The sequence below is a fragment of the Trichoplusia ni genome, unplaced genomic scaffold (assembly GCF_003590095.1).
Source record: "Trichoplusia ni isolate ovarian cell line Hi5 unplaced genomic scaffold, tn1 tig00001826, whole genome shotgun sequence".
Taxonomy (NCBI): Eukaryota; Metazoa; Arthropoda; class Insecta; order Lepidoptera; family Noctuidae; genus Trichoplusia; species Trichoplusia ni.
Genome location: NW_020800153.1, coordinates 21,371 through 44,993, shown reverse-complemented (window position 1 = coordinate 44,993; position 23,623 = coordinate 21,371). Strand labels below are relative to the sequence as shown.

At 35.5% G+C, this 23,623-nt stretch overlaps 2 protein-coding genes across 2 annotated transcripts; one reads left to right on the top strand and one right to left on the bottom strand.

Annotated features, from left to right (window-relative positions):
• Positions 1-14,857: 14,857 nt before the first annotated feature.
• On the top strand, positions 14,858-16,435 carry LOC113507364 (putative nuclease HARBI1). The gene is made up of 3 exons (XM_026890225.1): positions 14,858-15,408; positions 15,522-15,809; positions 15,895-16,435. Exons 1-3 carry the CDS (start codon positions 15,124-15,126, stop codon positions 16,393-16,395), a joined length of 1,074 nt encoding a protein of 357 aa, XP_026746026.1. The 5' UTR covers positions 14,858-15,123; the 3' UTR covers positions 16,396-16,435.
• A 791-nt stretch (positions 16,436-17,226) lies between these two features.
• Positions 17,227-18,850, bottom strand: LOC113507365. The gene is made up of 3 exons (XM_026890227.1): positions 18,128-18,850; positions 17,763-17,961; positions 17,227-17,639 (listed from the first exon to the last, which is right to left on the bottom strand). Exons 1-3 carry the CDS (start codon positions 18,140-18,142, stop codon positions 17,323-17,325), a joined length of 531 nt encoding a protein of 176 aa, XP_026746028.1. The 5' UTR covers positions 18,143-18,850; the 3' UTR covers positions 17,227-17,322.
• Between the last annotated feature and the right edge of the window lie 4,773 nt (positions 18,851-23,623).

Genomic DNA, 23,623 nt, shown 5'->3' with positions numbered 1-23,623 from the left:
GAGTTGACCTTGAGAAAGGACATAGGATAGTTTTATCCCGGACTTTTGAAAAGTTCTCTTGGAAACGCGATATAACCGATCTCGACGCGGGCGAGGCCGCGGGCGAGGCCGCGGGCGAGGCCGCGGGCGAAAAGCTAGTATTCTGTACATAACCTTAACCTATACAGGTGTAAATTGGGAGGCAAGCCCTTACAATGGACTGTTCTCACACATAGACTGAGCGTCACTGTATACCTCGCTTTGTGCATCAAGATCAATAGTCTAACTACTGGTATGTACGTGCTAACACATCACATCATTGTTACAGAATCCAATTTACTAAGATAACGTGTTATTCTATATTGCTTTAGGCGGAAGAAAATTAATTGTTTTAAATTGACTGGCCTGTTGGTCTAGTGATTAGTGGCCCTGACTGCTACAACGGAGATTGTGGCCTCGATTCCTATCCAGGACAAATGTTTGTGTGATGAAGACGCATTTGTTCTGTGTCTGGATGTTATTTATCTATAAAATGTATGTATTTAGAAATATATAAGTAACTAGCTTTTCGCCCGCGGCTTCGCCCGCGTCGAGGTCGGTTATATCGCGTTTCCAAGAGAACTCTTCAAAATTCCGGGCTAAAAACTATCCATGTTCTTTGTCAAGGTCAACTCTATCTCTGTACCAAATTTCATTAAAATCAGTTCATTGGTTTTGACGTGAAAGCGTAACAGACAGTCAGACAGAGTTACTTTCGCATTTATAACATTATCATACAAGCTTTGCTTAGTTTGAGACTAGATGGCGTTGTGTGAAAGTTGTGGAATATTATATTAACTCGCGAAATCCTTTTTTATTGGTCATCACGATGGCATTTTCGACAACTACGCGAACGAAATCACAGACTGCGAGTGACTCATAGAGAGGAAAGTCGATCTGTCACATAAATGAATCAGCCATCATTCCGTTTCGGGTTTTTTATGAAATTACAGGAAAATCTTAGCTAAAAAACGTTTGTTTTTTTTCTAGTGTTCTGGTTTTCATCTTATAGAAATTATAGGTCTCAATATTGGCGTCAAAGTAATTAAAGCGAGATGCAAGTTGTATGTGCATGGCGTGTGAAAAAGAGTCAGCGATAACCCGTTTTACTTGTGGTTACTTACATAGACTTATATGCTAAAATAGGGGTCTTGAGTTTGTCGTGTCTGTTTGTCAATGGCGTTATAATTCTCAAACGGATGGAGCGATTTAAATTTAGTTTATTTTGTATCAACTTGATTTGTTTTTAGGTATGTTTGATTAAAATCGAGGGGTTTAAGTTTTTAACTGGGTCTTAATTTTACTATTCGAAACCAAAAACGGGCTAATTAGACCTTTTAGTCAAATACATTACATTAACAACAAAAACTGTTTTTTTTTTATCTCTAAACAACATTCGTAAAACCGAACAGACATTTTTGCCACAAATTTTCGAAATAAATAAATAATAAAATAAATAAATAATTTTATAATTAATTTTCATGAAATAGATCAGTGGAAATCGATTTGCTGGTAGCTTAGTGATGTTCTATAGATTCGTGAATCGAGGTCATCGATTTAGAAACTGCCCGAGTGATAATTGATGATAATTTTACTGTTCGTTGTTTGGGAGAAGTATTTGAATCGTTTTGTTACGTTCACGAGGCAGTGACGTGGGTGGCCGGTTACATGAAGTTCAAAAATTTTGGAGTTTGTATTCCCACGTTTTTATACACTCGCTTTTCTTGTTTGTTTGTCGTTGAAGTTGGTTTTTGTCGATTTGAGGCACTTCCCGATAAGCTAGCAGGCTGAAATTTTCAGGGTAGCTTCAAACCTCATGACAATGCAATTTAGAACTATGAAAAAGGCTGGACCTATTTTTATAAAGTTTGATAGGAAGTGACATTTAAAAACGTGGATTTTAGATTTTTTTATCAATTTATTATTGTTTTTTTTTTATTTAAAGCCAGTCGTATATTCATATACAAAGGACTAATGAATTCAAGTTAATTAGCAAATTGATCACCCATCAGATAGGTATTATAACAACTTCTGGTTTTCTAGTTGAATGATATGATAATTTTTTAATGTTTTAAAGTTATAACAATTTCAACTAATTCCATTTATCTTTGTTCGCAGGTCCACGTTTTACGCGAATTGGTAAGCGACAACTCCATTTGAAAGCATACCATAAGAACGGCAATGGATACTAAACTCTAACCATCAACACTTAAGATTCAAATTCATGTAACAAGCTAAATTGTGTCATTATCTTTAATAAAACGTTAGCTCGTTGAAAATTCAACTTTGTTACAGTAGCGTAAAGTTTAAACTTCATTGTATTATCAAAAGTATTTTAGGAATTTACTGAATGCGACATTTGTATTGCGAATATCTAAAATTCTGACTAAATGTTCCTTATTGCCTATGAAAACCATTTAAAATGACTGTTGCGGTTGTAAAAGCAAGATTACCTACCCGAGATCTTAGGTTCAAATCCTAGAAATTTGACGACGCGGATAGCCGAGTGGTTGCGGTCGCGGGTTCAAACCCCGCGTAGGACAAACATTTGTGTGATCCACGAATGCTTGTCCTGAGTCTGGGTGTCTTTGTGACGTGACTTGAATGTTTAAAGATGATAATGGTGACCACAAGGATTTAAATCTCTTTAATGCGTGAGCCATTATATTTTTAAGATTTGTACATCTATTGTATGGGTTAGATCCTTGCATGTTTATTTTTGGGCCTCCAGAAAAGGTTGTTCACGCAAGACTTTTAAAATATATTATAAAGAGTATTTGTTTAGACTTTTTGTACACAACAATATGTGTCTCATATCAAACTTACACTTAACCGTTCATTTTGAAATCAGTGCCCCGAAGCAGTGTTGAAAAAAATGACTGTGTGTTAAATGTTTCAAAATCGCAAGGTTTTTCTAAAAAATATTTTTAATCACTTTTAGAACGTTATATTAATTACTATAACTACGCGTTGCTTAAACATGTGTGACGTCACAGTGTTCTTTAGTAGATGTAGTTATTTAAAATTAATGTTAGGAGCGCGTCTTAATTCTGTCATTCATCTCAACACTTCATCCATTTCTGTCGATGACTCATGCAGAGCCGGCGTGATGTTTGCAGGGTTTATACTAATCTCTCGTATATTGAATATTAATAAGGTTGTTATAAAAATATTACGTTTTTTTATTTGGGATCAAGCCGACCCCAACATAGTTGGGAAAAAAATTTGGCCGAAAATGAATCAAATGAGAATTAAGAGCCAGAGGCTGTGGCGTTATAAGTAGGTATTTCATTGTGATATAGAAAGAAAGACAGATATTTCAGTAACTTATGTATAAAGAGAAAATTTAAAATCGAAACTAACGAAAATTAAAATAGTAGTAGCTATTTCACGCAAAAAGTACTGAACTCATTTTGATGAACCTTGGTACGAAGATAGATAATATTCTGTCAGAATCCATAACTATTTCCCTACCTAAACATCTAGATTATGCTTTACATCAATTATTAACAACGCGAACAAAAGATTAAGTTACAAAAATAGGTAAATAGGTAAATATCACTCAAAATTATTAAAAGATTTCATACATCAAAAAACCTCACTAATTTTCCTACAGTCATCAATCGAAACCGCGTGATAAAACTAGTCTACAAAGACAAACGTTAATCTTGAAATTTCTTTCGTATCCGCCCTGTACAATCTTAGTTGATACCCAGTTATGAAGACTAAAATAGCTGTCATTCACTCGCGTACCGACACAGCGTGTACGAGCCTCTAGGATTCTAATAAAACCCCGTACCATGACATCGTTAAGTGAAATAGCAGATGCAGGAGCAGGGCAGCGCTCTATCTTCTAGTATATAAACTTCCCGTGTCACGATGTAAGTTACCGTACTCCTCCGAAAGGACTTTTACCAAATTTTATATGCGTATTCAGTCGGTCTGAGAATCGACTAACATCTATTTTTCATACCCCTAAATGATAAGAAGGGTTGCTCACAATATAATTTATATTTTTTATTTTTTGGACGAATTTTTTTTTTATGATGTGGCATTAAAAAATACATACAACTAGAAATAATTTATTAGGTAAAACAACGTTTGCTGGGTCAGCTAGTAACTTATAGTATGCTATCTCGCTCCCACAGCCGACAGTCTTATTTGAAGAGCTCATAGTGGTCTTCTTTTTATATATAGACGCAAGATAAACAAGGAAGTGTTCAATACCATCACTCGCGGTTTACGAATTTATTCATAACGGTCTGTTACCGCTAAAGGAAAGCAATGAAGCAATGTTATTGTGTACCTAAGAGTCAGGTTGGTATGTCAATAGTATATTTCAGTGGATGCATTTTTGTAAGCAATTCTATATTTTCCGATTAGGATAAAATTTTCAAACTTGGGACAATTTATTCTTTTCTATTCAGATTTATTTAACAATACTGGCAGTCCCGGCTAAGTGGTTTTGCAGAACAAATTAATTCTCATGAATAAGGCCGTTCGTTTGTCAGACCTAGCCCAGCACACATTTTATGAGAATCGGTTTCGAAGGAGTTCAATTTCGTACACCGGGACATTCTTCGCGACCGTTAATTCTGAAAGTCGGAGGTAGCCAAAAATGCCTCCACAAATATAACTCGAATTACGATATTTTTTAACTGTATTTTTTTATATTTATTAATGTGACCTATATAAAGACTGTTTGCAATAACATCATCGCGATGACCGACCGCTTCGGTACGGCATCAATTTTAGTTATTTCTCGATTAAGATAAAAGATTTTCCTAGAAAATATTTGTAGGTAATTTTGAACCAAATAACTGCTAAACTAACTGAGTTTTACTATACGTATAGCAAAACGTTTCTCTGTAAAATAGTTCATTGCCTCATTAAGGTCACACCGCAAGGCCGGCGGTGCACTGTGCGACAAAAAATCGTAAACAACGCAACATCTGTCGCACGCACGACGTCGCATCTACGAAACTGGGTCAGATGGTTTTTGTATGGAATCGTATATTGTAATGTAAATATGTTTCGACTAGCTGTTGCCCGCGACTCTGTCCGCGTGGACTTCATTTTACAGCGCGCAATCCTTGACCCTAATTTTACCGCTTATTTATCATTATACATTACCTTTTTTTCACTATTTTAAGCAAACATCAAATTGACAGCCAAAATTCCAGAAGAAACTTACTTCGACCCCTTACAGTCCTTTTTTCTAATTAAAAAGTAGCACCTGTCCTTTCTCAGGCTCTAGACTATCTGTGCACTATGTGGTCTATGATCTCAATAACTTAGTTTGTAAAGGGACTGACCCGTATATCGAGAGATCGCCTTCGAATCCAGTGATGTTTGCTTGTCTCAATTGTTCAATATCAAAATAACAGCTAAAGCCGACGCATCTGCAACGATGTAGGTACTTGTCCTTGTACAGTCAAGAATTAGCCAAAGAGCTCAGTCGCAGCGATTAATCGTTCAATCAGTAGTCGCTTTATATTGTAATTTCACCCACTTACAAGTCGCACCGGGCGTCAAGGCCGTAGTGGTTTTAGACGAAATTTACTTCACTCGGATAAATGTAGGTGGTCAAGACAATTGAATGTAAACTGTGTTAATAATAACCATGTTTTATTCGCAATAACTCTGCAAATTTTACCCCTAAAAATGGCGTGGCGATCAACGCTGTACCTGCAAATGATTTTTTCGACGATCTATTGACTACAGACGAATAATTTTAGTTTAAAAACTCTAACAGTAGCTTATGTGTAAACTACTAGCTGTTGCCCGCGACTTCGTCCGCGTGGTTAGAAGATATAAGTTATAATTTATACCTGCCTTCTATCTATCTATCTGCCTTCTATCTATCTTGTAGAATTCAGTCAGCGTTTGCAATGTAAGCGCAAAAAATGTGTCTTTTTACGACCTCACATTAGAAACCTCAAAAATTGTAGCCTATGTGTTATTCTGATGTATAAGCTATATTGTGGTAAAGTTTCATTCAAATCCAAAGTCCTCAAATTCAAGTAACAAACATCCATACATCCATACTTAAAAACTTTCGCCTTTATAATAGTAGTTAGGATACTTTAAGAGCTGAGAAAAACAGACATTTTTATTTTCCTTGTAAGTTAGAATCACTTGAAAGCAAAATGTCCGATCTATTAAATTCTTCGAAGAAACCTCGATATTTCTTCGCTACATTTTCCTTGCGTTGACTAAGGACTTACCGGCGCCTCTCAATCGGATGAAAACGGTTTGACGCCAATCCTATTACTAGAAGACTACGAAGCGAAATGTGATTTTAAACTAAACTATTGAACGAACAATATTTTAGATCCGATTTGTAAGGTACTGAAAAAATCACGACTGTTCGTCGATTTTTCATTTTTAAACGCAAGGATACCCGAGTGGTTTAAGTGCCCACGCAGAGCCTATTCATCACGTGTACCGGTTTTGATACCCACGTAGGACAAGCATTTATGTGAGTGATAGACGCCTGATCTGAGTCTGGGAAATATGCATGTGAAACCCCGACACAAGGAATCAATTCCAAAAAGCGGCAGTCGTTTTTTCTTTAAATAATTTTCCTAAATTTTGTAGGCAAAGGTACAAGAATAGCAGATAGACCGAAAGACAGCGGACCCTCAGTGATATGCTTCCATTTTAAGTCATTGAGTAAGAAAATCCTAAAACTGATGGCATTTGTTTTAAATTCAGCTTTTTAATATGAAAACTTTTTCAATCAGACCGGGGGCTGTTCAAGCACGTTCTATTTAGCCAATAGCTACTAGATTCTGCAATATCCGGACTTCATGGACCGGGTAACTATGGACTACCGGCACTACCGGCGACTATGCTGCCGGCTAGCATCCGGGTTTAATAACTAACTCCAAGGGAACTTTGCTAAACGAACATTTATCTTATAAAGGTCTTTTTACAATAGGGAGGAGTAGAAGTGCTAATCTAAAAGTTATGACAAACAAACAGACACTGTGAAATAATTACCCAGATTTTGAAGTGGTCGAGTGAATATTAAAAATCATAAAAAATTGAATCGTCATGTAGTTTTTTGGATAAAGCGTTATAGCCTAACTTAATGTTAATTAGCCTCTATATTGTAATTATTCTAATACATATAATAGTCTCATCTACAAACATGGAATACCCTATTACTAAAGCGTTGGATGTTTGTTTGTGACCAGGCTGGATCTCATGAAACTTATAGAGATGATGTATTTTTGTTGCCAGTATAATAATAACAATATTAGGTAAAACGTTAGGTACGGTAAAGAATCTGATTGGTGATCAAATTTCGTTCTAGTTTTATTATGTACCGAACCTTTATTTCCCGAGTCCAACTTTCATAAGTTTATTAGTATAAGTTACTAGCTTTTCGCCCGCGGCTTCGCCCGCGTCGAGATCGGTTATATCGCGTTTCCAAGAGAACTCTACAAAAGTCCGGGATAAAAACTATCCTATGTTCTTTCTCAAGGTCAACTCTATTTCTATACCAAATTTCATTCAAATCAGTTCAGTGGTTTAGATGTGAAAGCGTAACAGACAGACAGACCGACAGAGTTACTTTCGCATTTATAATATTAGTAGGGATTCCGGACAGTTAATATATCCAACAAAACCTAACTATTAGTTTTCAAATAATAAAACGGGAACGTACAAACGACTAGTTTAAATTAAACTTGTTGCATTAAAGTTATCAGAAACTGCAAAAGTTATTAACCTATTTCCCGTAACTCACTAGACTAACAATAATTGGAAAGCAACGGTTTAACACGTTATAATTAACTTTAACGGTTTGATTAAATGAAGTTAAATAGAGCTGAATTTCAAACTTATAATACACTGGCTGTTGCCCGTGACTTCGTCCTCGTGGTTAGAAGATTTATGTTATGATTAATACCTGCTGATATTTTTTTCATATTTTCCTTTCATTGTATCTTCGCTCCTATTAGTCGCAGCGTGATGTTATATAGCCTTCCTTGATAAATGGTCTATACAACACAAAAATATTTTTTCAATTCGAACCAGTAGTTCCTGAGATTAGCGCGTTCAAACAAACAAACTCTTCAGCTTTATATATTAGTATAGATAGATATAGATTAGTATAGATTATCATCATTCAACCGAAGCTAAGTGTGTTGAATATTGCGGACAAAATGACAGCTATTGATTTAAATGAAATAAGAATCAATAAAATGGGTTCATCCAGTCCGAAGTGCTGAGGTAACAAGCATAAAAAATACTGACGAATTAAAAACCTTATTTTTGAAGTCGTTTTGAAAAATAACCGTCAACTTCCAGTTGAACTCTCAACTCTGAGAGATCTTTGCATATAGGTTCAAGAAAAAAAAACAGAAAAATGTGGTTCACAACTCTTTTCTCTCATGGAGAAGGATTGAGTATTGATGACCATTTAAAAAAGCTGAACCACAATTGCTTCACGAGCAAAATGTGCACTTTGAAACACGAAAGTATTTTTGTGTGTATGTTTGTAACATCTTCACTCTCAAACGGCTGGATTGGTTTTGATAAAAGTTAGTATAGAGTGAAGAATACGTTAGACTGAATTGAAATGGTTTTGCAACTATAAATCCAAATAAAGTTTTGATTTTAAATAGGCCGTTGTCCAGGCACTTAACGTTACAGTAATTAGGTACTCTAGGTGCACTGTCCCAAAATGGCATTCCTATGGAGAAGAAATTATAGGCAAAAATCAAGGCTGATCTAGTGAAAAGCTAGTGTAAAATAAATGAAGAAACAAATGCGTCAGGAAGGGCTGAGTTGTGTCTGTGAGCAACTCTACCCGTACAACGAGTGTATGAATTGATATCGCACGGAATTATGAGAAAAAATACCAATGGATATGGCATTGTTTTTTGCTTTAAATCATTGACAAATTGTTATAAAAAAAGCATAATATTTACATAGTACACAGGAGCTCGTGGCTAAGCTTCAACTGGACAAGTTGACCGATCACAGGTAAAGCTACGCTTGATACGGTCGGTCCGTGGATGGGTGACCATCTATGTCATGACGAGTTCCACTGTGTTTCGGAAGGCACGTTAAATTGTGGGTCCCGGCTGTTATTCATACATTTTTGACAGTCGTTACGGGTAGTCAAAAGCTAGAAAGTCTGACGACCAGTCTAACCAAGGGGTATCGTGTTTCCCAGGTAACTGGGTAAAGATAGATAGACTCCTAGCAAAACACAGCTATTTTGCTGTAACCGATTAGACTTTAAGCCGACTCCAACGTATTTGAGAAAAGGCTAGGACGATGATATATTTTTTTCTCTTACCCAATATTTTTAGCGAATAATGATTCAGAAACAATTAAAATATGCAAAATGTTAATTACCAAGTTTTCTTAGCACGATAATCGAGATCTCAGAGGTTCAGCTGTAAAATGTAATGCTTAATTTATATGCAGATTTACGAAGTTTTAATTAATATTCTACGGCTATTAAAGACATGATTTTGCATAGAGACCCGTTTATCAAAGTGAATTTGTAAACCGATTTAATATTTGATGTTTTGGTTAGATAATGTTTTGTTTACGAAAGTATTAAAAATGGTAAATGGGTTCCGAATATTTTAGTATTTTCTTTGTTCTTTTTTATACCGTAGTGGGGTAAAAAAGGGTGTAAAGGAGATATGTTTATATTTTTATCGTACGACATGCGTATGTATGTGTTATCAATAATTCTGTCAAGTCACAATTCAGAGCATTAATACAGGGCGGGCCCGCGGGCAAGAGCTAGTTCATAATAATTGTAAACAATTAAAATATTCTCCTATTAGAATGAATGACGAATGCAAACATATTTATTTAGGGTTTCGGGATTTCCCGTTTCTAATAATTATTTAACCATTTTCAATAGAATAGGTAATTGTGTGAGTTTAATATATTTTATTCGTACATGAATTACGAATGCCTAAACCTATTTTGATAGGGTAGGGACAGAGTATTGTTATAGTCCTCGCAACAGTACAAATGATATTTTTCACTTCAAGCTATATACGACACCACTTTTCAGTTTTAAGGATAGCTATTTTTTCTCAAATTATTTATCCATTTAGATTTACTAATTATTTAAATTATTTTTTCCAAATTAAAGAATCACACAAGCAATTACATCTTGACATACATTTTTAAAACCCATCTTTTTATATGAATGTACAACTACAACAGACATACAACAAAAAAAAAACCTCATAAATTCCCGTCTACACTTCTGCACATCCCACATCCATTCCTTCGTTCATCCACGTCCCGACACGGTTCAATTTCGGGCATGGCGTAGTATCTAAAAATACGTTCGAATGTGCGGTGTTATAGACTTAACACGAGCAGTTCAAAGTTCCCAACGTAGACCAATTCAGATGGATTTATATCAACATCATTGAACCACGGAAAAGTTTCAAGCGGTATCGTTGTAACTTGCCATTAGGTTGCCATATGTACTGCAAATATGTAGTTGGGATATGGAATCTGAAGAAGCCAACTTGCGGTGAGTTAGTGTGGCGATAAATGCTTTTAAATTCTTTATAATGGGAGAGGACTGTGCCCAACAGTGGGGAGAATAGAGGCTGATATTATTAAGTTCTCAAAAGAAATTTAGGTTTACCATCAGCTGAACATCTAGAACTGTTTTTGTCTATAACCTTTTTGGATTTGGGGGAGGCCTTTGCCCAGCGGTGGGACACAGTGAGACAGATAAAAAACCTTTTTTGGGATTTTTTATAGACTAAATCGGCATTGGACATATCATATTCATAGGGATTTAGATACAAATTGTATAAATCTATTTCTCAGTGTAAAGCCTAATCTTAATAATTTCCATACATCACTGTACAATTAATCCCTACATAGTCTGTTATTATCCACTCTTTATAACTACAAAGCAATTTGCGAATCGAAATAGCAAATAAACTACGCACACAAAACGGACAGCCATAACAATGCCCCAACACATCCAAAGTTTCAACAAACTTGTCGAGATGTCACCGAGATCCGAGAGTAGCGCGTAAATTGGCAATTACCGTTGAAACCATTACCGGGATTCTTCCGGTGTCCGGTAACATGCGTCACGAGCCAGGGGGACCCACCCGGGGTTGAGGGGAATTCGATTAACCGGCACGAAACCACGAATTACGAGCTTTTTGAATCTCGACTACGATCGACTTTGAGACAAATTACAAGTTGAAAATCGTTTATTTTACATAGTAATTAATGTGTTTATGATGGAAATGGAATGTCCCGAGAGAGATTGCCCGACTAGTGTCTTGGACTTGAACTGAGATCTTTATTTCTCTCTTGATTTGACTAAAGGAATCCAGTGGAAACTGTTGAAACAATACGCAACAATTTTTTTTTATAATATCCCACCACCAATTTTCTCATCAAACGAAGCTAAAAACTCATTTAAGTTATCAATATTTTATATCAGTGCGCTTTTATTCGAGTCCCCACTTAAAAATATTCGCAGACATTCAGTTATTCAATTCAATTTCAACCCTTACAACCTTTACCGGCTCAACCGATTTTTATCAAACATGTATCGCACACTCGCACATAATTCTCCTTTACTACGAACCAACCAAATTTCAAATCGTTCAATCCCTTCGGGAGGTATGATGCCACAAACAAGCACGTGGAACTACACAATTATTTTGCGTCAGGGTTTAATAAAGGTAAATTAAAAATTTAAAAACCCCCGACCCAAATTAGAAACATGAAGAGATTTATTCAATGAGCCCAAACTTGATAGGTTTACTAAAAGGTAGACCAAGGTTACGTCTCCTACCTGCGAGCCCTAACAGCAGACCAGCTCAGAGGTTCCAGAAGACATTAGTGTTTCAAATATCAAATCCCACATATGCTTGTAAGTAAACTGAGCGTGTAACATTCCTATCCCACCTAACAAACGACCTGATGACCTTGAAGACCTGCACCGATTTCCGCCAAACATAGCACTCACGACTGATGTACCATTCGAACAAAAAAATCCGCATTAAAATCGGATCATCCGTTTGGGAACTACGATGCCACGGACAGACACATACACACTTACACAAAAATGAAATGTTTTACCGCTTTGCTATTAGTTACAAGTTCAGACAGGATAGCTAGTACTAGGAGATGTTGCTAAGGAAACGCATGCAGTGTTTCCGGACCGCGGGGGCCAGTCGCCGGCGGATGTTAGCCAGACCTCACCATGTATAAAGTACCTCTCAACAGTTATAAAAGCTGGAGAAATATCGCCGCAGTTGTAATACATTGCGGCGTCGCTTAGTTCTGGTATCAAATGTGATTTAACGTCGACGGCAATGTGCTGGTAACATTGTGTTTTCGCAAACATCTAACTTTCCTTTTTCGTTCATTTTTTATACGGATTTAGTATCTATAGGTACATATACCTGTATATGCAAGTATATGCAATGGGAGTGTCTGTTCGTTATATTGAAATTACCGCTCTAATTACATGCATATTATGAAAGTGTCTCTAAAGACATACGCCAAATATATTTTTTTTCACAATTTTTGTGTGCCTGTCTGTTTGTCCCGGCTAATCTCTGTGATAGCTCGACTGATTACGACGAGACTCAAATTGGCCGATAGTTGATTTAATAAGGAGTAACTTATAATTGAAAAATAATGTAATATTTGATCAATTCCACACGGACGAAGTCGCGGGCACTTTGAAATGGTTTATTCAGATATCTTCTTCTTATATGCCTGCAACACAACCTGGTGTCAGAGGTTAAGCCTTTGACGTGACTCAAAATTTTCGCAAAATTTATCACCATTTTTAAAAAAACCTTACTACTTTTTAATTGGCATTTGACTTTAAAAATACATTGATATATTATGGATTCAAACCTACGACATTAAAGTTGGCAACCCAACGGTGTTACTACTAAGCACTGCTTATTACATGACTTAGGCAGCCGTATGTAAGTTAACTTTATAATGATACATTACAACCGCGTGAGTCATGGGAATGCGATGCAATAAATATGATTATCAGACCGCGCCCTTTGCAATACATAGTGAACTTAATAAATACTCAAGATTAGGAAATGTGCAGACAGACTGTGTTCGTATATCTTGTGATAAATGTTCATACAATTCAGAAAATATTAAAATTTTATTTGAAAGTATGCGAGTGTGTTTTGTTACATCTTCACGCCTAAACGGCTGGACCGATTTCGGTGAATTTTGGTATGGAGGTAGTTGAGACCTTGGATTAACACATAGGCTACTTTTATCCGACTGAGTTTAAGGAGGGTCATGATTTTGCCACTATAATATTTATCCATGAGAGCGAAGTCGTGATTCACAGATGATATATTTCTTTTGTAGTAAGAATATAAATAGCAACTATTGCTACGGTCATAATTTTGATGGGTGACCGATTTTTGAAAACTTGTTCTTTAACCTATTTGCACGGAACCCTTAGCTTCGTGGGTCCAACTAGCATTTAACTGGCTTATAAAACGACTTAAACCCACTGTTTTCTAAAAATATTTTACCTTAAAACTGGTGTATTTTTATTACGGCAACAAAATGTAAGTTCATTTTCCTATCAACGTTGCAAAGAGGCTTTTCCTAAGGGTGTATTGTTTGCCCCGTGTTGTAAGTAGCTTGAGTCGCACTTAAGCTCATTGTACTGAAGCATCAAGTTGCATCTAACTTCAAGCTATAATACACAATGAGATGAATATTCAAAACAGTTTTTATTTTAAAATGACATTAAACCTTCTTGGTAGGTACAGGATGTATTTTTTTGGTAGTAAGTATATAAAATTCTTCCTAAATGACAGTTAAGTATAGGGAACGGTGACGTACGGTCGGACGCTGCGTATATTAGGATGTAATTTAGGCCTAACTTCAACACAAAAACTTACTATTATATTCACAGGGGTTTAAAACACAAAGATTAGTTGATTCGACTATACCTACCTACTCTATTTAAACATTACAAACTCATTTAAATACATTTTCCGATATTCCATACACATGGAATGTCTAAAATAGAAAACCAATCATATTTCTCGTTACCCCCCCCCCTCCTCCTTGCCTCTTCAGATCAGCTGGAGAAGTGAGTCAGCATCCGAGATCTAGGCGAGATGAATCATTTTTATATTAGTACGTATATTACACGGCTTGTGTAACTGTGTTTGCGGTTTCAAGGTTATTTTAACTGAATAACGATAACTGTTCGGGTTTTCTCGTTTTGTTTCGGTTTGTAGTTTAGTGGTTTAGACAAATGAATTTCGTTTTTTGTTTTAATTGTTTGAAATTAATGTTCTTATATTGTTTAGAATACAAAATTGTATTTTTTTGTAGATTGACGTCATTTTATTTGTATACAACAGATTTCTGTATAAAAAATCCCATTTAAAACTGCTTTTAATAACTAATTGTGTCTTAAATCAAATTTAAATTATATTTTCAGTTTAAGATGAACGTTTATTATCCTCACAAGAAAAAGCAATTCAACAATAATTCTACTATATCGCTGTTAAACTTACATTTTAAGAGCGATATTGCAAAATTATCGCTACTGCATTGCTGTTCTGAGTCTAGTTATTTAGTCATTCAACCTTACCTGTATGTTATCGCAAGCAAAGGTCAGTGTTGTAACGCCGAGCACTTCTCTACTTACCCCCTAAGGGAATACTCTCGCTTATTTATATACCTGAAATCAATGAAAACATTTTATTAGTTAAATGAAATATTTAATGAACGGAAAAATATTAATTTATTCTTGAAGAGTTTGAAGACGATAGGTACTTCTATTAAACACTAGGGTCCGTATTACAGAAGGCTACTCAAGTCCTAATCTCTGTTTAAAACTAGATTTGAGTTGAGATTTCATTTTAGAACGCTCCTCAAGCATAGATTCGGTGATCATAGTTCAGCTGAGTGTAGATCTTATTCCAAATCATTACTCAGTTCTAGATTAATACTCAAGTAGAGATTTGATCTGTGATTACTCAAGTGTGGTCGACACCGCGCTTGAGCAGAGATTTCCCTGTCAGTTTTGAGTTTTAGCAAATAATTGTGTTGTGAATATAAATAATGGATATTTTTGAACAGTTTGATTATTACGATAATTTATTTAACGATGATTCTAACAGAAGGTTGAACTTTCGCGTTCCTCTCAGATATCTCAGAGATGTGCAAGACCCATACAATATTGAAAATTTCAAGAAAAGGTATAGGTTTTCACAAGATGTAGTGAAATCTGTGATTTTGCCATTAATTGACCAAGATCTGAGAAGGTTAAGCAACCGTGGCAATCCAATAGCCCCGGAATTACAAATTCTTGTGTGTTTGCGTTTCTATGCGACAGCGTCATTCCAGGTAAGTTTTGCTGCTCACATTACAATACATAATATGCAAATATATAAAAAAAAAAACATAAATTCAGCAAAGTTGATCATACTACTCATATTAATACTTTTTTACTTTTGCAGATAGTTTGTGGAGATTTATTAAATGTATCGCAACCAGCTGCTTCAAATATAGTTGCAAATATATCAAGGTTGATAGCTCTACAACAGAGGCATTACATAAAATATCCTCAAGACATGGTCTCACACAGGGCACAGTTTGCACAGCTCGGCCAGTATCAACAAAATCCAGGCCTAAGAAATGTGGATGGTGCAATTGATTGCACACACATTAAAATAGTAAATACTCCAGGGGTGGAACATCATGAAGCCTACAGAAACAGAAAATCTTACTTTTCTATAAATGTCCAGGTCAGCAAAATAAGGTTTAAATTATTATTCTTCTTTGAAATGGGCATGTCATCCAATAACATTTATTGTTTTATTTTTATTTCAGGCAGTTGTTGGACCATTTGGCAATTTCATGGACATTGTGGCTCGATGGGCTGGCAGTACACACGACAGCAGAATATTCCAGATGTGTTTGTTGCGCACCAAATACATACATCAACAACATTCTGGTTATCTCATTGGAGACAGCGGATATCCTTGTTTAAGGTTCCTGCTAACACCTGTAGGTACTCCAACAACCCATGCGGAACAAACATACAATAGAGTGCATGTCAAAACAAGAAATGTGGTGGAAAGAACCTTTGGGCGATGGAAACGGCGGTTTCCATGTCTAAGTAGGGGGTTGGGCAACAAATTGACCACAGTGTCAAATATAATAGTAGCATGTGCTGTACTTTTTAATATATCATTGTCTACAAATGACATGATGCCTTCATATGAAGAAGATGGTGAAATCAATGAAGAAGTCATATATGATGAATCCAACAGTGAAGGGACTACCGATGGATTTGCTTTTAGAAACACAATTATTAGTAATTACTCTTGATTTTATATTATTCAGTTTTTCTAACAATAAAAAACTATGTGTTAACTATGTTCTCGTCTTGCTAACGGTGAATACTTGCACAGACATAACCAAGTGGCCAGGATTATCCATCAGCAGCTTGCTCTGAAATACAAACTTGTGGAATCTGAGGTGCCGTACTATAAGTATGTGCCCGACCCAGTTCTCGAAAGTGGTCATATCACACTGTACTGGGATCGATCTATCATCACTGACAGGACTATTGTTGCCAATAAGCCTGATATAGTGGTGATCGATCGATCAGAGCGTCGGACAATAATTGTTGATATCACTATCCCCCATGACGAGAACCTCGTGAAAGCAGAAAAAGAAAAACAATTGAAATATTTGGATTTAGCTCACGAGGTTGTCGACTTGTGGGAGGTGGACTCGGCAATCATTGTCCCGATAGTCGTAAGTGCCAATGGCTTAATAGCCAAGAGCCTCGATCAACATCTTCGGAGGCTCTCGTTGGGCGTCTGGGTCAAGGGTTTGATTCAGAAAGCGGTACTTCTGGACACGGCGCGCATCGTGAGGAGGTTCCTCTCTCTGGAGCCCTGACCGCCGGCAGCTTGGGCCCTGTACCCGTTGCCGATTGGACACTATTTTTTATATTTTTAAATGTATGTTGTTTTTTATATATATTTAAAAATGTAATTTATATGTATTTTAATGAAATAAAGGAAAAACTATGTAAAAATAATCATCTTTTTATTTATTTTCAATGAAGTATAACACAAAATGAGATCTCTTTTGTTCTCAATGGTCTTAATACAAATAATTTAACAATCGTAAACAAGCATAATAATAAAAAATCAACAACTGTAAAATAAACACAACAAATAAAAGGTGCTATAGGCTCATCTGCGGAGATCTCTCTTCATTAAAAATACATTAAAATGACTTATATCACTGGTGATGTTGTGCTGACTCGGCTTTAGCTTTCGCTTCTTTTAATTTTTCTTTCATAATTTGCATTTCTACATCATGTTTTTCTTGCAGAAATTTTACTTGGAGCTTGTGTAATTCTTCTGCTCTTTTTTCTCTGCTGATGTGTTCTGCTTTTAAAATTTGTACACGCATTTTTTTTTCATTTGATGAAAATTCAGAGCTAGGTTCATCAGATTGAATTTCACTATGTGAAATGATTGGATTGGATGTAGGATCAGGAACAGTGGCGGTTACATCTGTTTCCATGTTACTTGTTTCCTGAACAGTTTCTACCTCTGAAATGTCATTAATATTCTTAAGGATGAGCTTATACTCACTGTATATATTCTAGGCTTATTTTGATTGATGGTAATGAATAGTAAATCAAGATAGTACTAGTATTAGCACTGATCACATACCAATATGGTCAGAGTCCAAAGTATTCTGTATTTCCACGAAGAGAGCGGGAGATATCTCGGCTATATTTGGGTCGATGTCAGCGTCAGGGCAGGGACCACCACCGCCAGTGGCCATTCTATGTTGACGCTCTCTTGTGAGAGCATCTCTTTGCCGGGTCTTCAAATTTTGCCAAAGACGCCTTAATTGTTCTCCTGACGCCTTTAACATTGAGGAGTAAAAATAAATGACCAATAGTAGGTTATATTACCTATTGACTGCTTAGAACTTTTTTATCCGTAATTTAGATACTTTTAAAACTGACATGAAACCATAACGGTAAGTGACGGTTAGGAAATAATGGATATAAATATAAGAAGATACTTACAGGCTCATTAATCATAGATGAGGCATTGAATTTTTCCGCAATATGCGCCTAAGCAGACTTCTTCTTCGCTGCGCTTACACTATCTGTTTTTTTTATTTTCTATAACATCTTTGAACTCTTTGAGAGTTTCTATTAATAAATTTCGTTCCAAAACACTAAAATTTTTCTTTCTTCCTGACATTTTACAGAACAATAATAATAAAAAAGAGAAGTACAATTAAGTTACACTAAATAGATTGATTACAAAAATCAACAACTGTATTTAAATTATTCTGTCAAGTGTCAATCTCTACCACCACAGATATACCTATAAAACATTCCATTCTAGGAACACGTCAATGTGTTTTTGAATTTTTAAATATTATATCCGACTTCACATTCTTTAATACTTTTATGCCACGTGAAATTAAGGTTTTTAAATAAAATCGAAGGGTAAAAAGCTAATATTGTCTTAAAACTACAATATAATTATTAATTCGGTTTGAAACTAAATTCTTATTTTGCGTATGTTGAACCAGAATTTCGGGAAAGATACATTTGTAAACGAAGACAGTCTGATTCATAGACAAGACATATTCTCTGCTTGAGACGCGATTTGAATCTCGATTCAGCTGAGTGAAGTTTGAATAATGTTCTGAAATAAGAATGACCCTCAAGTGCAGATTCAATATTTAAACTATGATCAGGTGATTTAAGATCAAACTGGACTTGAGTAGCCTTCTGTAATACGGACCTAGGTGTTGCCCGCGACTCCGTCCGCGTGGACTTATTAGCCCAATTAATTCAAAATACCCAAAAACCCCTGTGGAAATATTTCATTATTTTTAATAAATATTTTTTAAGACGAAATTCAATGCCGTAGTCCATTCAAAAAAGTTAAATACAAACTTAGACCATCCTTTTTAACCCTTTTTTTCATTTAAAAGTAGCCCATGTCCTTTTCCAGTCTGTGTACCAAAATTAATTAGAATCAATTGAATAGTTCTGAAAGCGAGCCAGATACTATCGCATTTGTAATCTAAGTATGGATTTTCAGATACAATTTAGCTGACGCGCGTGATGTCACCGAGTCGCGTTAGGTGAAACCACTCTTAGTTTAGTCAGACGACCTGGATAAATTGTATTATCATGTAAATTCAGTTACGCTGTGTTTAGCAGACAAACATCTAGATTGGTAACGAGAGCAAACTCTGTACGTACGTGACATTTTTATAATTCATCAGCTGATGTCTAAAATTCAAAATAAAAATGATCCCACGGGAACATAGCATGGAGAAATGTGAAATGAAACGCGCTAAAATTTATGTAATACATTAATATTGTACCTCATTCCTGACAAATACATTCATTTGATTTAATTTTGATAAAACTGTATGTCAATCCTGGTTCTAAACTATCTTTGTACCAAGTTTCGTCTATTTTAATATTATAAACGCGAGTGTTTTTATATATGGATGTTCGATCCTCTTTCACACAAAAACCACTGAACGGATTTAGACGAAATTTTGTATACAGATAGTTTATAAGAAGGATTAATATATAGGATAGCTTTTATCCCGATCATTTTCGATTCGCAACGGGCAGGACCGTACCGTCATTAAGTAACACATAAAACTCGCATAAGTTCTGCCAACGTGTTTAAACAGAGTGCTTCACAGGGACCGCCGGCGTTAGGCATAAACAAACACGTTGCTATGTTTACTCTGGTTATCTCTGACTCAAAGGTTACTCATAACGAACAAGTAATGAAAACTGTACATAGATGTTAGGGTTGACAAGAGTGTCCTTCAAATTTGGTTCTAGTAACTAAATAATTTCGATCCCACCAAAAACATTAAATGTAAAAAAATGCCAAGTCTCTCGATGCAGTCTTTCCATCGTAAAAAGTTTTGAGATCTCATAGAAGCCAAGTCCTATTCAAAATATTTTGTAGTTATAAATCAACATTTAGTAATTGTATCAATAGTTTTCTTTATATTATAATTATAGTGACTTGGCAATGAGCACAAGAAGAAACAAATAAAACGGCATATTTGTAGGAGTTGAAAGTTACACACACCGCATGCGTAAACATTAATATCACAAAATTAATTTTCTTTTGGTTTATCCGTGTCGTCCCAACCGAATTTCGGCAACGGCAGTCAGTCTTAGTGTACTCTCGATTCATTTACTTTCATAAAGCGATGGCCCGTAAGGTATTCTTAATTATTGTATTGGAGCATGTAGTCGGTAGTGACCATCATGATTCACACATAACAAATAATCTGATCACTGGTCTCGTCAGTAACATTTGCACATAATTCCAGGCATCAAGCAGCTTTTAATTTGTGCTCATTGCCAAGTCACTATAATTATAATATAAAGAAAACTATTGATACAATTACTAAATGTTGATTTATAACTACAAAATATTTTGAATAGGACTTGGCTTCTATGAGATCTCAAAACTTTTTACGATGGAAAGACTGCATCGAGAGACTTGGCATTTTTTTACATTTAATGTTTTTGGTGGGATCTCATTTATTTTTTGTAAGTGTATTTCTTTCTTTTTTTTTAGGTGTCATAATTTCTAGGACTTCAGCTACTGCTTTGCTTAGAACCCATTCTCTATCTCTATCTCTTTTGTTTCTTCTCTGAGACTTCGTTACTTCTAATGTAAACAAGCTTAAACTTATATATATATGCATATATATATCTACTAACTTACAAACTATAGCTAAACTAAACTAAATAACACGTAAAGTTCTCCGAATATCAATTATCACTACAATATTTTTTAGTTTCGAAATGGTTTTTCATAGACAGGTGGCGCTATCAAATGAAAATTATCGAATTATTCTGAAGTACTACTTAGACTGCGCTTTGTAACGAAACCATAGCGCGATTCAGACACGTACAACGCCATCTATCGAGCGCGCATACAATATTTATCGCAATACAATGGAGTTTTAGCTTTATTAATTTAATGAATTATGAATTTTATGTATTAATTTGTATTAATGATAGTCTGTGTATTACATTTATATTATTCTTTTCTATTCTATGTATGTATTCATCCAATTGAATAGGTACTTAAACAACGAACAAAGTTAACAATGCAGTCAAAATCCATACATAATGTTCTTGCCAAACCGCAAATATAAAATTGTTTTCTATGGCATATTATTTTTTAATGTTTTTATAATTTTTCCTTTATATGTAGCTAAGGACCTATCTTGGTGCAAAATTTGAAGTATCTAAGTCTGCTAGAAGTACCTTAGATTTTTGATGATCTGTCAGTGAGTCAGTGAGTGACAAAATGGTGTAACTTTGATCGACCGTAACTCCTAAACCATTAATTCAATTGGCATGTAATTTCGAACTTCAGCTTGTTCTAATGCCTACTATTATTCCCCGAAAAGCTAAACTCCTAGCTTTGTCCACGTCAAAGATACAGGGGGGGCGAAACAGCCGCGAATCGCTTCGAGAAAAGATGGTACGGCCGTGCCCGTTTTGCTCGAGACTTGGCAGGGGCACTGCCGTGCCCTCAGATTCCAAAAAATAAAGACGTCTGGGTAGGTACGCCGCTGCATTGATTTTTTGTTTACCGATCTCGCTTTAAAATCCTATTGGTCTTATGGTTTGTGACCCTGACTGCTGTACCGGAGGTCGTGGGTTCGATTCCCACCCAGAACAAAGGTTTGTGTGATGAGCACGATAATTTGTTGCGTGTCTTTAGTGTAATATATCTATATTATTTATGTATTTAGTAATATATAAGTATGTTTATCAGTTGTCTAGTACTCACAATTAATAGCTCTGCTTAGTTTGAGACTAGATGGCGTTGTGTGAAAGTTGTAAAAAAAAAAGGTTTTGTGCGAAAGGGTAATAAACACACATACACACTTTAGCGATTATAATATTAGTGGGATAATTTTATACACATGACACACATTTTCGCCCAGAAAGGATGAAAATGTCGACGTTATACACGGTGATTTTTTAGTCGTCTTACAAAAGCAGCCCAGTTCATGTATCCGACGTAAAATACCCCTAGGCGCGATTTTTATTTTTTTATCATCAACTAATATAATAAGTACGAAGAAAATTAAACAATAAAAATCTGAAATATACTCTTAAAAATGAAAAAAACGCCGCCGCCCGCACCCCTCACCATTGTTACAAGGCTCGGACCGCGCTCGCAACAGAGCTGTGTTTCTAAAAAACTACGAATTGCATCATAATATTGAATAAAAATTGCAGTTTTTTTTTCAAATCTCATAAATACCTATTTTTTTATCATGAACGTGTTCTAGTCATTGGATACATGAACTGGGCTGCTTTTGTAAGACGACAAAAAAATCACGGTGTATATTTTTTTTAATTTTCTTTTCACAAATTCACAAAAGTACAGAATATAAGTAGGTACTCTATTGTTCATTTCAAATTCGCACTATATTAGTCTAATTTAATATTTCATTACAAATACACATTATAATCCCAATTCACCATCGAATCACAAATCATAGTCATTTTAGTTGCATTAATACTGTATCAGGCTTTCGAACCCGATCTATTCGACCAGCCATATTGGATCGTACATAATCAATTCACCTGCAGACCAAATTAATTCAAACTCTATTGTGGATTATACCGACGAAGGATTAATTGGAATTGGTTATCCTGGACCGGGGAGGTTATTAACCAAATTCAGTTTGGCGTGCATTAGTCAAATTAAATGAGACTCCGCTGTTGTTTACTCTACGTAATGGGTTATTTTCATGTCAAATAGTTATTTATGAGAAGATGTTACTCGCTGTTTCGCTTGCCTGGATGTAGGTGTAGATGCAATATTTTTTCTTTAAACGGATTCGGTTAAAAATAGCTTTCAGCTCAACCGTTTGGACGCGAAGAGAACAAACATACCTACTCACTCACTTTCGCATTTATAATATTAGTAAAATGATGTCGATGATGTGTTATCTATATCTATACTAATATATAAAGCTGAAAAGTTTGTTTGTTTGTTTGTTTGAACGCGATAATCTCAGGAACTACTGGTCCAAGTTGAAAAAATCTTTTTGTGTTGAATAGACCATTAATCGAGGAAAGCTTAAGGCTATAAACCATCACGCTGCGACTAATAGGAGCTAAGATACAATGGAAAATGTGAAAAAAACCGGGCAGGTATACCTAAATCATAACTTATATCTTCTACCCACGGGGACGAAGTCGCAGGCAACAGCTAGTAATGTATATAGTCTATCGCTATGAATTAGAATACTTGAACTATTCCAACCTCAATGCCAAATTTCATCAAGATTGTTTCATTTGGTTGGGAGTGAAAAGTAACGAACATACATACATAGAAAATTGAGCTGATGATAAAAAAAGCAAAGCTTCGCTCGAATACCTGTTTATAATTTTTTGGAGATCCTGTTAACCCGTGACAGAGTTAATTCATAACCCTACTAATTTTATAAACGTGAAACTGTTTGTGTGTATGTTCGTTCCTCT

Excerpts from the sequence above, each read along its gene's own strand:
- LOC113507364 (XM_026890225.1), top strand. The coding sequence starts at position 15,124 with ATGGATATTTTTGAACAGTTTGATTATTACGATAATTTATTTAACGAT. Across the intron at positions 15,409-15,521 it reads ATGCGACAGCGTCATTCCAG|ATAGTTTGTGGAGATTTATT; the intron begins GTAAGTTTTGCT and ends TTACTTTTGCAG. Across the intron at positions 15,810-15,894 it reads ACTTTTCTATAAATGTCCAG|GCAGTTGTTGGACCATTTGG; the intron begins GTCAGCAAAATA and ends TTTTTATTTCAG.
- LOC113507365 (XM_026890227.1), bottom strand. Across the intron at positions 17,640-17,762 it reads TTTGGACTCTGACCATATTG|AGGTAGAAACTGTTCAGGAA; the intron begins GTATGTGATCAG and ends ATGACATTTCAG.